Source organism: Heterocephalus glaber, unplaced genomic scaffold (assembly GCF_053883595.1).
Source record: "Heterocephalus glaber isolate CG9 unplaced genomic scaffold, H.glaber_assembly_v1.0 deba00000347, whole genome shotgun sequence".
Taxonomy (NCBI): Eukaryota; Metazoa; Chordata; class Mammalia; order Rodentia; family Bathyergidae; genus Heterocephalus; species Heterocephalus glaber.
The window spans coordinates 51,345,310-51,362,078 of NW_028258143.1; the positions used below are offsets into that span (position 1 = coordinate 51,345,310).

General features: G+C 38.7%; 1 protein-coding gene across 1 annotated transcript; it reads right to left on the bottom strand.

Annotated features, from left to right (window-relative positions):
• Positions 1 to 957: 957 nt before the first annotated feature.
• Positions 958 to 1,641, bottom strand: Sh2d1b (SH2 domain containing 1B). The gene is given in 1 exon segment (XM_013076945.2): positions 958 to 1,641. A coding segment is annotated over 1 exon segment (396 nt). The 3' UTR covers positions 958 to 1,245.
• Between the last annotated feature and the right edge of the window lie 15,128 nt (positions 1,642 to 16,769).

Consider the following 16,769-nt stretch of genomic DNA (forward strand, 5'->3'; position numbering starts at 1 on the left):
TTTTTTTTTTTGGTACCAGGGATCAAACTCGGGTCCTTGCGCTTGTGCAGCAAGCGGCGAAACCACTGAGCTAAATCCCTGGCCCCTTAACAACTTTGAAAATAACACCAGGGGTGTGAAATGAACCACTATGGTTCAAAGATGCATAAGAGATGGGACATAGAATTTTTTACATGCCAAACTAAGCAGATCTTAATTAACATTTGGAACTAGCAGATAAATCCACAAGGCCCTAAAGCCAATTCAGCTAACTCTTCAGAAATTTATTCTAGTCAAATAATTTCTAGGAATGGGGCATTGCTCTGTGCAACAAACATTTCTATACACTGGAGGTCACAGGGCCACCCAACCATGCTTTGATGGCACTTAGACACTAGGTGGGAACTGGGATAATAACTGGAACTTAGGAGACTATCTTTAAAATTCCCACATCAGTGTATCAGTGTGCAGAGCCACATCCGTGCTGCAGAAGTGATTGGCATATATGAATTATATTAAGCAAAATCAGGGGAAAAGTGTATCCAGGGCAGGAAGGCCAAAATGAGAAGGAAAAAAGACAAAAGGAGAACACTCCAGGCTGAAGCCAGAAGGGTGATAGGTAGGTCAAGGCCCTCACCATATATAGGGACCAGTATAGGGAGCTACAGAGAACGTGTTGGGAGGCTAAGGCCTTGGGCCCTTACTGACTTGGACACATTTCCATTGCTCCTCAGTTCCCCAACTCCTCCTAACACAACCAGGCTCAACAGAGAGAGTAGGTCAGTGTGTATCACTCTGCCCAAGCACTCGTTTTACAGATAAAGACACTGAGCCCTAGAGAAAGGGAGAGATTTGTCCAAAGTCACAGCCATTGAACTGAAATTCTGAACTCATTGCCAAATGTTCTTTCCTCTGTCTGAAGCTTCCCCTCTGCCTGTTGGAAAGAGGATGTCAACCATGACAGGCAGTGATGGTACATTTAACCAGTCAGGGAGGATAGGTTCAGGCTGTCTCATTCCTAGAAAGAAGAGTGAGAATTGCAGAAGGGCTCTGGAACTTCTTGTGTTGTATGCCTGGGAGGTGGGGATGTGGGGAGGGACTTCTCTGAGGCTGGGAGACAGAAGATCCTCAGTTACTCAAACCAGGAGAGTCTCAATTGTCCACTACAGTTTGGTATTCCAGACCTACACTTGCAGGAAAAGTTTGTCACTAGTGAGAGCTGTGCTCCATTTCTTCTTTCACTTGCTTTGTTCAGTCTCCTCCTTTTCAAGGCAAGACTTCCACATAATCGTTATTGTTCTCACAAATATCATTCAGGACTAATTGTGATCTTCTCTGTCTCATGCAGAGGCTGGGTCTCCTTATTGGCTTTGAAAGGTGAACCACCAGTCCTTGATCTGGGTTTTTAAACCTGGAGACCAATTCCTCTAGGTTTGGAAAGACTGATTTTGGAACACCTTCCATACTCTCTATCCTGTATCCTTGTTTCTCTCTAAAGATTCGGTATGTGTAGACACAGTTGTTAAACAAGACACAGAAGCACAAGACTCCTGGTATAGACTAGCTGTCTCTTATCAGAAAGTTGCCATTTTCTCCTTCCTTGAGCAACAAAGTTTCACACTCTTGTTTCATCAGACAGCCGTGGTAGTAAGGCAGATCCATGGAGTGCTTTCTTGTGTTACAGCTTGGAGTCCAGCTCTGAAGAGGAAAGTGGAGGGAGCTGGTTTGAAGGGCCTCTTCCTACAGTGGTATGGGAATGAGATGGGCCTGTTCAATTTTCTTTAGCCCAAATGTAGCTCTATATTGAAAAGGGAGTTTCCACAAATTACCCTGGAAATTAATTGGGTTACTTTATATCCTCAGCCATTGGCTTGTTAATTGGCAAATTATCATGTACAATTTTGAAATTTCCATTTTTAAAAATGTAGTGAGTAATACTTCCTTAGCTGGCATGCAGTCATGCTGTGGGTTTTCACTCATAGCATTTTGTGCATGTAATTGGCCAGGTCTTTTATCTGAATATATAAGGGGTTTAAAAAATGCTCTTGATTGTTCAGGATACTGAGGCAGGAGGATTGTGAGTTTGAAGTTAGCCCAGGCAACACAGCAAGCCGGAATTAGAAAGAGAAAGAGAGAGAAAGAGGGGGAGGGGAGAGAGAGAGAGGGCAAGTAGACAAGGAGGGAGGGAAGGATAAGAAAGAAAGAGAGGGGAGAGAAAGAGGAAGAGAGAGAGGAAGGGAGACTTTGAAAGGTGTACCTTGCTCCTTGTTACAAATCAGATATTATAATCTTCTTATAAAGGACTTTATAACTGTGGTCCAAAAGTAGCATTAAAGGCTATGGTTTCCTATTCTACATCACTGAGATCATTAAATCTTTTAAAGAGTATCTTTCCCACCACTACACTAAATCTTTAATGGTGCCTTACTGGCACTTCTATCAACTCCAGCTACTCAGAAAATATGTTTTTAGGGCCAGGGATTTAGCTCAGTGGTTCCACCGCCTGCCTCGAAAGCACAAGGACCTGAATTCAATCCCCGGTACCAAAAAAAAAATGTTTTTAATTTGCCATCAATATACAGTTATGAGCCTAGCCAGTTTTCACTTATAGCAAGCTGGCTCCCTGTTCCGTGCTTCTGTATTTGAACATAACTTTGATCTGATATTTTTCTACTATAAGTGTCTAAGACCCCAGTGGCCAAACCTTTATCTTACAGGTCTTTGTATTTTCCATAGTGTTTAATATAGTCTTGGAAACACATTGTTGCTTAGTGAATGTTGGCAGCATGAGGCTGTGGCTATTTTATAGTCTCTTTCAAATGTGTATGTGTCCTATCTCAGCATTTAGCACAGTGCTCTGACTATTCTGTGACTGCAGCTGACTGGCTGATGGTGTCATTCACTGGCTCCCTGTTCACCCATCCTGGAAAATTTCTACAGCCTTCACTAAAAGGGTTCCAAGGACCCTTACTCCACTTGCAAAATTGCTTTCAATATTTTTTGTACAGATGCATTTTTTCCAAGGAGAATTCACAATTTTATCAACCTCTTTAATGAGTTAGAAAAGTTTAAAAATTACTATCCCAGAGACTTCTAAATCCCAAATTGTCTTTTGGAAAGATGAATGGAGAAACTACCTACATGCACATTTCTTCTATCCCTGAATTCCCTAGAAAAGTAAAATAGTGATGATAGTAATAAGCATTCATTGGAAATTTACTGTGCGCTAGTTCTAAATATTTTACATGGGCTTTGTAATTTTATTCAAATTTTTAACCCTAAAATTCTCTCTCTCTCTCTATATATATATAGGCCCATAAAAAATAATTTTAGGATGCACACAGAGGTGTTATTTTGGCATGGGCTTTCTTACTCTTTTGGTCTTAGCTTCAGGTTTTTGCATGCTGATCTATGTACTCTATTTTATTAATTTTTTTTTTCCTTTTTCAAGTTGAACCCAAAACATCGTCACAACAATTTATGATCTGAAACAGTGTCCCTTATTAAATTAGTCTCGTTGAGATACCAGGTGTTTTGGATAACTAATTTTTTTCAATTAACTGATGGTTTACCAATTAAAGATTTAAACCTGACAAAAAGAAGCCATAAATAAGATGTAGGAACTTTGGCCTTTGGATCTTTTCTAAAATTGGAGGTTCTATTTCACACCAGCGTTGACCAAGCCGCTCACTTGAGCCACTCCCTGTTGTTTACTATTCGACTCAAACACTGCTGGAAACTCCAGAATCTGATAAAAGGTAGAAAATTGAAGTGTTTTTCCAAATTTGGGCAGATCTTCATGCCTTCCTAATTTCTCTACTCCTTACCCACCCACACCACCAGATATTATAAATCTGCATAATAAAAATATACTGGTTTGAACTAATGAGCTCAGAAACTTTTCTACCTAAATACCCTTACCAGTGTTAGCTCATCCCAAATGAGTCATTAGAAACTATTAAAAGAGTCTTACTAAGGCAAGCTTGACCAAGTTAGATACCAACAGTATAGTCTATGGCAGTTAAATGACTAAGTAACCTCGTTCAGCAGATAGTTGCTTCCTTTTCTAGAAGCTGTAGCTTATGAAATACTACTTTGTCTTGGATTTTCTTCTACCTACCTTTCTCAATTACCTTTATAAACACTTTCTTCCACCTGTTATTGAATGCTAGTATTCTCCAGTGTTCTGTATAAAGCCCTCTTCTTTTTTTTACATAATAAACTCAAATAAGTATTATTCATATCCATCTTCAACTAAATCATTTATCCATATATATATGTATGACTCTCTCAACATCTCGAACTCCAGATCCATATATGCACCTGCTTACAGTACATCCCTATCTTAAGGCCACTGGCTTAAGTCAAGCATTTCCCAAACTAAATAACCTAAATATTCCCTAGAAACATTCAGTTAGCCACGATATTGTTTTCTATTGGAAAAGCACTTCTTTCGCCTCATCTTTTCTTGCCTAGTGGTGGGGTCTCTTCCAGAACATATGCCTGGCCTCTCTCCATCCCCTCTTTTTATTCCTTATTGCAGGAGAAAGAAAAAACTATGTTGGTGAGATTGGGAGAAAAAAACACTGGGTATCCACAGATTTCTCCTTCCTCTTAATTTTTTCTTTCCTTTGACACCTGTGAGCCTGAAAAAGGTACATATGCATTTCTCTCTCCACCATGAATTTTATATAATTTAATTTCCTCTTAAGGAAATCTACCAGCCATCTCTCCCTTCAATTTAAATTTGGGCCAAGAAAAAGCAGCATTATGTATCTATGCTATTGTTATGGCTTAGATATAAAATATCCCCCCAAAAGGCTCATGTGCTCAATAGGGCTTTGGAATATAATTGGATCTTGAAGGCTCTAACTTTATCAGTGGATTAACCCATTGATGGGTTCATAATTTGATGGCATTGTTGGGAGGTGATGGAAACTCAGGAAATGGTACCTAAATGAATGAAGTCGTTCATGAGGGTGTGACCTTGGGTACCATATCATGTCCTAGGCCCCTTCTTCTGGGACATATGCTCTCTCAGTTCCTATTTCTGCTTCCTGGGTGCCATAAAGTAAGCAGCTTTGCTCTACCATTCCTTTCTGCCATGGTGTTCTGCTGTACCTCAGGCCCAAAGCAATGTAGCCAGCTGACCATGGACTAAAACCTCTGAAACCATGAACCAAAATAATGTTTCCTCCCTTAAGTTGTTTTTTCTTGGTAATTTGTCACAGTATCAAAAAGGTAACTAACACACCAATCAAATACAATGCCTTTAAAGAATTCTAAAGTTTTCCATTTACCTTATCACTTTATACCCAACCAATTCAAAATAAAAGGTAGCATTGGGCTATTGCTTAAGATTCCCAATAAGGGCCAGGGATTTAGCTCGGTGGTTCCGGCACCTGCTTCACAAGTGCAAGGTCCTAAGTTCGATCCCTGGTACCAAAAAAAAAAGATTCCCAATAAAAAATCCAGCTATTATTAAAGTTAATAGAAATATGGTACCAGTTACCTCAGGTTTTCATAAGCAACTTATGATGTAAACAGAAAAATATTCACTGGTCTAATTCCTGAAAAACACTGCCTTTGAGGAAGGGGGAAAAAAAAGAATTGAGATGTGTTAGATGTGTGTACCAATTCCCCACCATAAATGTAATCATTTTGTACTGCAAACATATTCTAATAAATATTTTAAAATTTAAAAAAACATTGCCCTTGAATAGTAAAAATCAGGTAAATAAACCACACACACACACACTCACACACACACTCCTTGCAGAATTGTTCTAATCTCCATTGAGAGGTTTGTAACATGTAGCTGCTACCCTGAGATGAACTTTTACTTGAAGCAAGTATTGTAGTCAGGTGAAATCCAAAGCTTAATGATACCTGGTTGTCTGCCAGAAAAAAGTGCTTTATTCTCTTATCAAAATTTTAAACCCCCTTTAACATATCCTCTAATATCTTCCCTTTGTCACTTTAACATGCTGTCTGATGTCATCCTTTTGCCCTTCCTTTGGATTTGGCCTAGGAGGAGATCAGAGGGAGAGTGACATCAGAGCAAAAGGTCACTATTCCTCTCTGGGAAAGCTCATCTGTCAGACTTTCTCTCTGCCTGCTTTCTGTTACTCTCCTTCCCCTCATCTCTCAGGTCCCCAGGACAGTGACAGCACCATAGCTGAGAGCTCTGTCCTGATTCCTGCAGTACCACTTGTGATTCTCCACCCCTCCTCTTTACCTGAGAAAATTACAGTCCCGTGGGTAAATAAACCCTCCTTGAATTATTCTAATTTAAATTGCCATCTCTTTTAGCCTAGTGACTCAGCTTTAGTCAATGAAAGTAAATTAGTATGTGAGTCTCTATATTCAATTGTTTCTGTATTCAAGTTGTATAACAGAAAATCACTTTGTTCCCAAACCCATTAAATAAATGTTGAACTGAATTACCACACTGTTCAGAACTCTTACGTGCCCCAAACCCTAAATTAGTCATGGAATCCCACTACTTCCACCTTATAAATATTCCTCGAATCTATTTCCAAATCTCTCATTGTCTTCTAACAGCTAATCTCTTCTCATTTAAATTACTAATTTGCCTCTCTGTCCCTGTTCTAGTTTCCTCATCTATCCATTTTGCATACAACTACCAGAATATTTTAAAAATATAAATTAGAATACATAATCAACCACTCTGCTTTAAAATACATCAGTGGTCCTCTATTGCCATCAAGATAAAATCCAAACTCATTAGCAATCTTAATGTGAACCCTGACTTAACTTCTACCACTTTTGTACATTGTACCTAATTCTGTTCTTTACCAGGACACTTTCTTCTCACTTACTCAACTAACTCCTATGTAGACCAATGGTGGCAAACCTATGGTACATGTGTCTTTTTTCGTTTAAGACAAAAGATGTTAATGTAGAGGGATTTTTTTTTTCCTAAACTAAAACCTCAGTATTGCAATGTTGGTGCTTTTCGATACGTAAGTGGGTTTTCGGTTGCAGTTTTGGCACATGTCTCTGAAAGGTTCACCATCACTGCTGCAGACTATCGCATATGTCATTTGCTCTTGGAAATCACCCTTGATCCCTCCAATCTCAGAGCACTTCTCACTCTAAATTTTTTTTGGTATCAGGATCGAACTCAGGACCTTGCGCTTGCGAGGCAGGCACCAGAACCACTGAGCTAAATCCCCGGCCCCTCACTCTAAGTTTTTATGCCATTTTGCCAAAACTCCCACTAGACTATAAGCTTTTTTGTGACACAGTACAGTCCCTGACACTTAATAAATGCCGAGTACGTGTTTCAGAATTAACACTGAAAAATCTTATGGAGGAAATGATCTTTTTAACACTAGCAGTCATTCACAGATCCCTCAGACACTATGTATGGTCAAATCTAAGAGAGATTGGGAGGGAGAAATCTAAGAGTGGAGTAGAAACTAGGGCCAGCCTTGCAGAGAACGTGGACAGCAAACTTGGAGACAAGAGTGCTGGAAGACCCCTGGCCTCGGGAGAGGGAGTTGATGGAACAGAGCTGGATGGGCTAGGACAGGTGAGGCCTCAGCATGTTGGGCAGCTCCAGGATGAAAACTTGAAGTTAGAAGCCACCGATGTTCCCTTTTGTTTTTAAACAGCAGAAACTTTTTTTTTTCCCATAAAATTGTCCTTAAAACCTCAATACGTGAAGCAAATAAGACCAGAATTTTATCAGCCTGAGTTTATTTTATACACTCAGCTTTACTTATTATAAAGTTATTCAAAGAGCACACTTTTGACAAACATAAACATTTGAAACGGAGTGAATGAATGGTGATTGCAGCCTCAATAGCATTTTAAAGATTGAAAAACTGCAATCAGAAGCTGGGGGGGGTTTCACTCCCATTCTCATGACTGCTCGCTCCAGGACCATCTGACTCCCCTTTGCCAACTCCTCTTCTGGGTCCTCCTGTCTTTTTTTTTTTTTTTTTTTTTTTTTTGGTACCGGGGATTGCAAGCAGGAGGCAAAACCACTGAGCTAAATCCCCGTCCCCAAGGGTCCTCCTGCCTTAACACCTAGTAATACTCACTGAACATTTTGGTGAATTAATCTCTAATTTTCTGTCTGTAAAATGGCCTACAAGTAACTGATACCACATTCTATATGCAAACTTGCATTCCTATTTTTTACTTACCATTTCTCACAAACATTTCAAAAACATAATTTTTATGTATAATAGATAATGGGAAATAGGAAGAAATGGTCCAAAGGGGAAGGAGAAGTGGGAGTAAAAGGGAGTAAAAGTGGCAGGGGAAAGGAAAGAAAGGAAAGAAATATATATGAGAAAAGGAAAAAATGGAAACAAAGTCTTTGAAAAATAGGGAGGGTGGAGGGGGTGAAGGGAGGGCAGGGGAATGGGGAAAGGAATGAGGAAAAAATAAGTACCAAGATATATCATGTAAAGGCACAAACTTCCAATGATGAATGTCAGCAAATTGTATACCTAATGTACCAATAAAATTAATGAAAAAAAACCCATAATTTTTAGCAGGAGTAGAAGTTTTTATCTTATTACCTATTGTCATTGACTCCAGTTATCCTCTATGGTCAGCCATTCAGATTGCTTCTAATTGATCATAATAATAACACCATGATACGTTCTTAAAAATATCTTTTCATAATTTATTTTCTTAGGATGGACTCTCAATTGTTAAACAAGCTGTTTAATGGTGAAAATTTTCCAAGAACTGCAAATTAGCTGAGTGTGGTGGCTCATGCCTATAATCCTGGCACTCTGGGAAGCTGAGACAGAAGGAGCACAAGTTTGAGCCCAGCTGGGGCAACTTAGTGACTTAGCAAGACCCTATCTCAAAAGAAAAAATAGGAAGTGGGGGCCCGGGATTTAGCTTAGTGGTTCCACCACCTTCCTTACAAATGCAAGGTCCCAGGTTTGATCCCTGGTACCAAAAAAGAGGGGGGCAGGTAGGGATGAAGCTCAGTACAAAAGCCCTAGGTTCATTTCCTAGTGTAATAATAATAATACAAAGAGCTGCAAATTATTTTCCTAAAGACTGCTAATAATATATATATATATATACATACTTACAGCATCTAAGAATGTGTCTCTACATATTTGAAACCTAGAAGTTTTAAATAGTTTCTGCCTTATTACAAAATTATAATCCCTGTTTAAATTTATGTCTAAGTTTGAACATTTTCACATATATTAGCTATTTGTACTCTATTGTAAACTTGTTTCTTTGCCTATTTATTTCCTCATGTAATATTATTTTATAAGCTCTATGGATGCTAAAAATTAATTTACTACTAAGTAGCACATACATTGATAGTAATTCAAATGTTTTGCCATAAGGCAGCTTGAAAACAATGTATTGGGCATCACTCCTAATTTTCTGTGTTTACTTTGGTACAACGTGAAAAGCAAGATTATAGTTTGTGATGTCTGAACTATTAGAATTCTAAATCTGTAAGGCCCCAAACAACAAGGACCACCATGATTACATAGTAATTCAGTCAAGACTCAGTGACTATTTCTTGTGTCCCCACCATGGACTAGAGACACTGTTCTTAGGCCTGGGATACAGAGAGAGCAAGACGGGGTTATGCCTTCCTGCATTTGCTATCTTTATCCAGGTACCTTGATAACCTAGAATACATCTGAGAACAGCCAAATATGTGGCACAAATACTGTTCTTTTGGAATTGTGCAATTATTCAGAGAAAAGCACTGTAGGCAGTAAATTAAAATGATGAGAGGGCTGTTGGTGACAGGATTATGAGGCTGACATAATCACTTCTTTGGCCCCAAAGTCCTACAAGCTGAAAATTGGGACCACCTAACTTTCACCTGCTCCTGCATTTCAATTCCAGCTTCTGCAGCTAATGTAGCCCCATGGCCAGGGAAATGTCAGAACTATAGAGTCCATAGCTCTATGGCTCTGCACCAGTAAAGATGTTTGCTGCTGGTCTCGTTCTGACCTTACATCTTACTTCTAGCAATCGATATCTTTTTATGACAAGCTTGACTATGTCCTTGCCTGCCATCCCAATTCCAGGAATATGTCCCCTACCTTGTGTCTCTGCCCCTGGCATCCCCTGAAGAGTGCCTCATTCTTCCCCTAATCTGTTAGCTTTCTGACTGAGCCTGTCTTGGTTGAATCTCATCACCATCAAGCCCTGTGGCCAGATTCACATGTCCTACTGCCATACTTCTCTTAGGTAGAGCATCCGCCTAGATCTGTTACTAGATTCATACTTGCTGCAGTCTGTCCACAACACTACGGGTGTTTTCCTATTGCCTCCAGAAAATGTTTAGGAGATGGAACCAATGGTGGCAGATGGGGGTGGTGGTGACATGAAATCTGAAATACAATGATTTTTTTAGGATGGTGGCTTGGAAAAGTGAAGGAATAGTGGTTACCTTTAGTGAGACAGGGAACAGGGGAAGAGAAGACTTGCTTGAAAAGAAGATTATTCACTTTTGAATTGGAAATGCCTGTAGATCTCCTAAAGATATCCAATGAACAGTTGAATATGGCTTGGGAGCTCAGGAGATATGGTTACAATGTGTAAATATTTCTGGTATGTAAGTATGCATATGTATGATATCCATATATTTAAACATAGACAATGTTTTAAAAGCTAAATGTCCGCCAGTGATCAGGATTTCTGTATTCTTTTACAGCTGGAAAGATTACTGAGCAAACCACAGGTTTTCCTGTTACATAAATCTGGGCATGTTATTAATCAATAGCTCTACATAATTAGAAGCTTATTTCCATGTTAATGTACGAAGTCTTAACTACCCTGAAATCTTACTAAAGTCAGTAGGTCAAATGTTGAATAAATATTGATTCAAAGAGGAATATTACAGGTCAGTGCTTCTAATCTGACAATTAATCAGTCTGGATCTGATTTGTGCTTTACATGAGTTTGGGGGTTAAGTCTATTTTACCTACCAATTAGTAATTGTTGATTTATACCCCACATTTGAAAGACAACATATTGAATTCTCAATAATAACTTTAAAAAATAATACAAGATTTTGTTCTACCACAAGAAACTAAATCAACACAGGAAACTCTGAGGGAGAATGAATATCTTCCCACCACCTTTGGGGGGTAGATGCACCTTTAATGGGGCACTCGTAATTCCCATTACAGTTAATGGGAGTTTCATGTGTGTATATCAAGAGGAGCACAGGCTCACTGTCTCTATCAGAAAATGATTCCTTTTGTGTTGATCTCCTAGCTGTGTTTTCATTCTACCTTTTAAAACCATTACACCTAACAGAGTTTTGAGTGCATTATCGGGAACTTTAGGAAGCCATCATTATCTCCTCTCTCTTAACCACATAATAGAGGGTAGAAAAGTGAGAGTACAATATATACACCACGCTGAGTAGAAGGAACTTGTCTTGAATTTTTAAGCCCCTCAGCCTATTTTCTGTAATGCTCAGTGGTGAATCACTCTTAAGTGCTCCATCATTCACTAGGATATGTGCTTCATGCCAAAGGTTACCAGATTACAAAAGTATTCTCAGCCCAGAAGGGACTCCTAATTCACCATCACCTTATTTTGACTCTAAGAGAGAAAATATGTGCATCAAGACAAGTAGAGGAAATAATGGAGGGGGAAAAAAAACCTATATTAAGTTAACAATGCAGCAAACACTCCAAAGGAAAAAATACAGACTAGAACAATAATAAGGATAATAGAAAAGTAATGCTGTTAAAATTATGAGAGACTTGCTGGTCAGTTTATGAACACTACCTCGAGTGAAGATAGTTTCTTAATGAGCTTCCCTTAGACATGAAAGGAAATGGGAAAGTTAAGATAGTTCCCAAAGTTGGAAGAAGATGTTTTTTGTGACAATCTCCCTAAAAGGGTCAAATAAATTTTCTGAAGGTGAAGTAGAAGCATTTAAAAAAAAAAAAAAAACCAAAGAGGCACATGACTTCAAATGAGCTGTTAACAAGCAAAAGATGAACAACCTCAAAATTCCCATGCTTGGGTGGTGGAAACTTCATAAACTTGGGAAATCAAAGTGAAGGCTTAGAGTATCCCTGATTGATGTGAAGAAAAAAATAATAGAGATCCAATATTTATGAAAAGGTCCTGGTAAAAAGGTCACAGGTATATTTATCTTAAATTTTCATATATTTAATTTTAGCTAACTAATCAAGTAGCATTTTAAGCAAATATTAAAAGTATAGGGCCGGGGACTTAGCTCAGTGGTTTCGCCACCTGCTGCGCAAGCGCAAGGACCCAAGTTCAATCCCCGGTACCAAGAAAAAAAATTATAATTACTAGAAAACTTCATGAATTGTTATTAGGTTGAAACTTTCTTTCTACAATGATGTAATTTCATTATAAACTCTGCATAATGAGGGTGTGTATCACTAGGTTGTCAGCAAATGATTATAAATTCTATAGTCGACTAGTTAAGAAAGACAATGGAGTTCCTTTACTGCTTTGAGATGCCTGAATCACTGTATAACAATACATTTCTAACTCTTTCAAATTCTTCCTCTTCCAATTTGGATGGGTGCTACATCTTTTTTTAATGGTTTGTATGTTTGTTTAAGTGTTATAGTTTAATACCTACTTTTTTCTTAACTTCTTTAATGAATATAGCCTATATACTGTAAAGGGGACCCATTTCTTTTTTTTTAAGGGGGCCCATTTCAAGGGCCAATGAACAAATGAATTTTTTTACAGATATATAAATTGGTGCAACCCCACCAGATCAAGATATGAAACATTATTAGCATCCCAGAAACCTTCCCATGTCCTTTTCTAGTCAATATTCTTTTACCTCAATAGCTATTAAGCTGACATATCATTAATTTTGCTGGCTGTTGAATTTCAAATGGTCTCTGATTTGTAATGGTTTGATTTATAATTTTTTGACTTTATGACATGTGAAAGCAATATGCATTCACTTAAAGCTGGTTTGAATTTTTAATCTTTTTCTCATTTAGTGACATGTGGCATGATACTTTCTGGTAAGACTGGGTGGCAACAGGGAGCCATAGCCCCAGTCAGGAGGGCTAAACAACCAATGCGTTACTGTGCACTGAATTGCTAAGCTAGGATATTTGGAGCTTAGATGCACTAAATCCATTTTCCATTTATGATATTTTAAAGTTTTGATGAATTTATCGGGATCTAACCCCATTATAGATCAATAATCATCTGGTAAATGAAATTCTGCAGCATGCCAATATATTATTTTTATAAAATTTTTTATAATCACCATAATGAACTCAAGGGTAATTTTGGATATGAGTTTGTTCAACAGATATCTATTTATACCATATCTTACAAACCATTCTAAAAAGTTTAAAAATGAAAATCCATTTCCCCACCAAAGCACTAGTATGTACTATTACTATAGACAGCTAAGTTAGGTAGAAATATTATAAGCAGTCAGACAGGGGTAGGTCTATAATATTTCTACCTAACAGCTATCTATAATATCCCCCCTTCTGAAGAGATACCCCTAACTGCCATGAGAGGGCAAGGGGAGATGACTGTTCTGGCTACTTCTGGCTGAAGGGGGTCATAGCTGTGATCAGCAATCAGAGATATTCTCCAGAGGGTCTACCTAAAGGCCCTTGATAGGTGCCAGGTGTTCCTGGGTAGGTGTATAGCTTTAAGTCTGGAAGAGACAAGGCCAAAGAAACAGTTAAGTATGCATGGGCCAAATAATAATATTAACAAGACTATTATGAATACAATCAACAAATGTTTCCACCAGGAAGGGCCAGAAATGGCCTCCTACAAAGAGAGTAAGAAGATCCAGGGAATTTCAGAATGCAACATGGAATTAACCTGTCCTTTAATATCTTGAACAGCCATCAAGATATTAGCAGAAGGATCAGGAATGTACACACAACATTCAGCTTTTACAATTGCACAAGTATCCCCTTGTGCTGCTGTTAGGATATCTAATGCCATTCAATTTTGAAGGACAGTTTACCTCATTAATTTTACTTCTTCATTTAGGAGACAGAGACTAGTAGAGGCGTTGTTTAAGGCTCATTGAGTATAGTTATCCAAGACCTCGATGTATTGTATGATGTCCTCTAATCCTAGGGAAGGGACAAAGATAGAAGTCACATGATCATACCAGTGAAATACATTTGTAGACCATCAATGTTGTAGATAGGGTAAGTTTGCAGGTTTGTTGATACTTTAGACATTCCTGGCTTGTAACTACACAAATCCCAGTGTGCATCTTCCTATCCATCCAGGGGGGAGCCAGGGCTACAAATTTGTCCCACAGGACCAATGAATGCCATTGGGGGCTTCCCATCTAATTCTAGGGTGATTAAACCAGTCTATTGCAAAGCAATCTTCAACTTGTAAAGTCACGGTATGTATACACTGCTGGGGGTGGTCCATTCCAAGTATTTAGTAGAGTTAGACCAAGGAGGATAGGAGTGATTTCTTTGCTCTCAACATAAAGGGGCCTTTCTACTAAGTTGTCTTATAATTGGAGTTAACCACATATAATCATCCCATATCTGAAAATAACCATTTTTTTTAGCTTTTTCCCAATATCTGAAGCTGACTGGGTAATAAATTTGTCTTTAAAACTAATCTGTACTTCTAATGAATCAAGAGCCAGGGATATATGTTTAATCAATGTCTCTTGTAAATGATCTAAGAAAGCAGAGAGATTCTCATCTTTCTTTTTATGAATAGCTGACAATTTAAAATAATTGAAGGGCTTAGTTCTCATCTTTCTTAGACCTTCAAGAATACATGTCTGAAGATGTTTCCCCTTCTAGTCTCCTGTCTGGTTGGTAGGCCAGTAGAGATCTCGTGTAGGGACTGCTTGGGCTCCAGTTGGAACTGGCTGTTCCCCTGGCTGCCTGTCTTCTGGCCTTTTAAAATTAACAATATGTTAGGGCTGGGGATTTAGCTCAGTGGCACTATGCCTGCCTTGCAACCACAAGGTCCTGAGTTCAACCCCCATACTGGAAAAAAAATAAAATAAAATTAACAATATGTTATTCATCTCCAAATGTAATAGCAGCTTGTAATGCTGCTTGTCTCTCATTAGAGTCAATGTTTAAGAATATTACATCTTTCCATTCTAGTACATAGGTCTGAGTAAGTCCCCTAAAGACCTCAATGTACTTATCAAGATTGTCTGAAAACTTTCCCAGATCTTGTTTGATCTGTTTGATGTCACTGAGAGAAAAAGACACATGGACATGAATAGGGCCAAATTCTCCTCCTACCTCCTGTAAGGGATACTGTCCTTGAGGAGCTTGAACACAATCAGATAGGGATGGATATAGCCTGGTAGAGGCTTCAGTTAAGGTTGGCTTGGAAGCCTCACCCTTAGAGTCCAGAGGACAAGTGAGAGGAACCTCAGGCTCAGTGATAGTGCATGAGGCTTTGATTAAGGTTGCCTTGGAAACCTCATCCTTAGGGTCAAACGGCCAAGGGAGGAGGCCCTCAAGCTCAGTAACAGTAGATGCATCTGATTGTGCCTTAAGGGCTACAGGTGTCTGGTTTTACTGTGGCTTACATTTACCTTTTCAACACAATTAAGGATTATCTCTTAATGCAAAGAAAGTTTGAACATAAGGTAATTCTGAGCATTTTTTCTTTCTCCTACAGTGCAATTCTAGTTGTGAAATAGTATCATAACCAATATTTCCCTCTGCATTCCATTTTGCCTCTAGGGAGTAGGCAGGCTATGCACAGGTGTAGACAAATATTAAACAGCTCTTTCTCAATATGTGAAGGTCACACAATTTCCAGTGCTTAAGAATACATTCCAAAGGAGTAAGAAAATTCAACATTGAGTTTCTCATCTGGAACAATAAGGGGAAAATAGGCATCCCTTTTAATTTCTACTTAGTTTCTATATCCTCTCAAGGCATCTCCCAAGGTGATCTGCTCCATAGCAGGTGGGTGCTATCTGTAGAGCAACCAGAAAATAGGTTGGGTCAGATTATCCATACCGACTCACATTCCTACCTTCCCCAGGATCTTGCACTCCTACCTCCATCTTGTGTTTGCAAAAGCCCAAGTCACAGTTGATTCCAGCTATAACAGTCATGTTTAAAGAAGGAAGCATTGCTGGCAAAATTAAACCAATAATCAAGAGAGTTGTACAACTGCTTTCCAATTCTTTGAAAGAGAATGAGAGGAAACAAATCAAAGGGCAAATTGGAAGTGGTTGGAGCACTTCCTAGCCTGCAAAAGAGATCATCTCCAGAGATAGAGGCAAGTAATGGCTCAGAAAAATCCTGCCCTGGGCCCTAGGGCAAAGAAGTACCCAAGACTTTTGTGTTATCTATCTAATCACTCAGGCAGACTTCCTTAGCAGCAAGACAAGGCTAAGTTTTACTCAAAATCCATTCTCAAATTTTTATGTCTCTATATCTGTAACATGCTTATGAAACTCACAAGTTAAAACTTGTACTGGTAATTCAGCTATGGGTTCAATGTAAAAGTTCTTAGTTGTTGGGTAGGAGGGAAAGGTTGAGACAGTTCAGGATTCCTTTCTCTCTAATCTTTAGCAGAAACATGCCTCCAAAAAAAAGAAAGTACAAAGTGACAGGAAAAGATCAGAAATTAGATCAGAAAAAGAAATAACTCACGTTCATGGTGAGTTATTAAGACATTTGCCCAGGAGTCATCGTTCTCAGTCTGGAAAGGCAAGAGCGGGAAATCTCAAGAGCTAAGATTGCTTCCTCACCAGTGGAAGGTCAGACCTGAAAGAAAACTGAGGCAGAGCTGGCTCAATATTCCCCTATAGA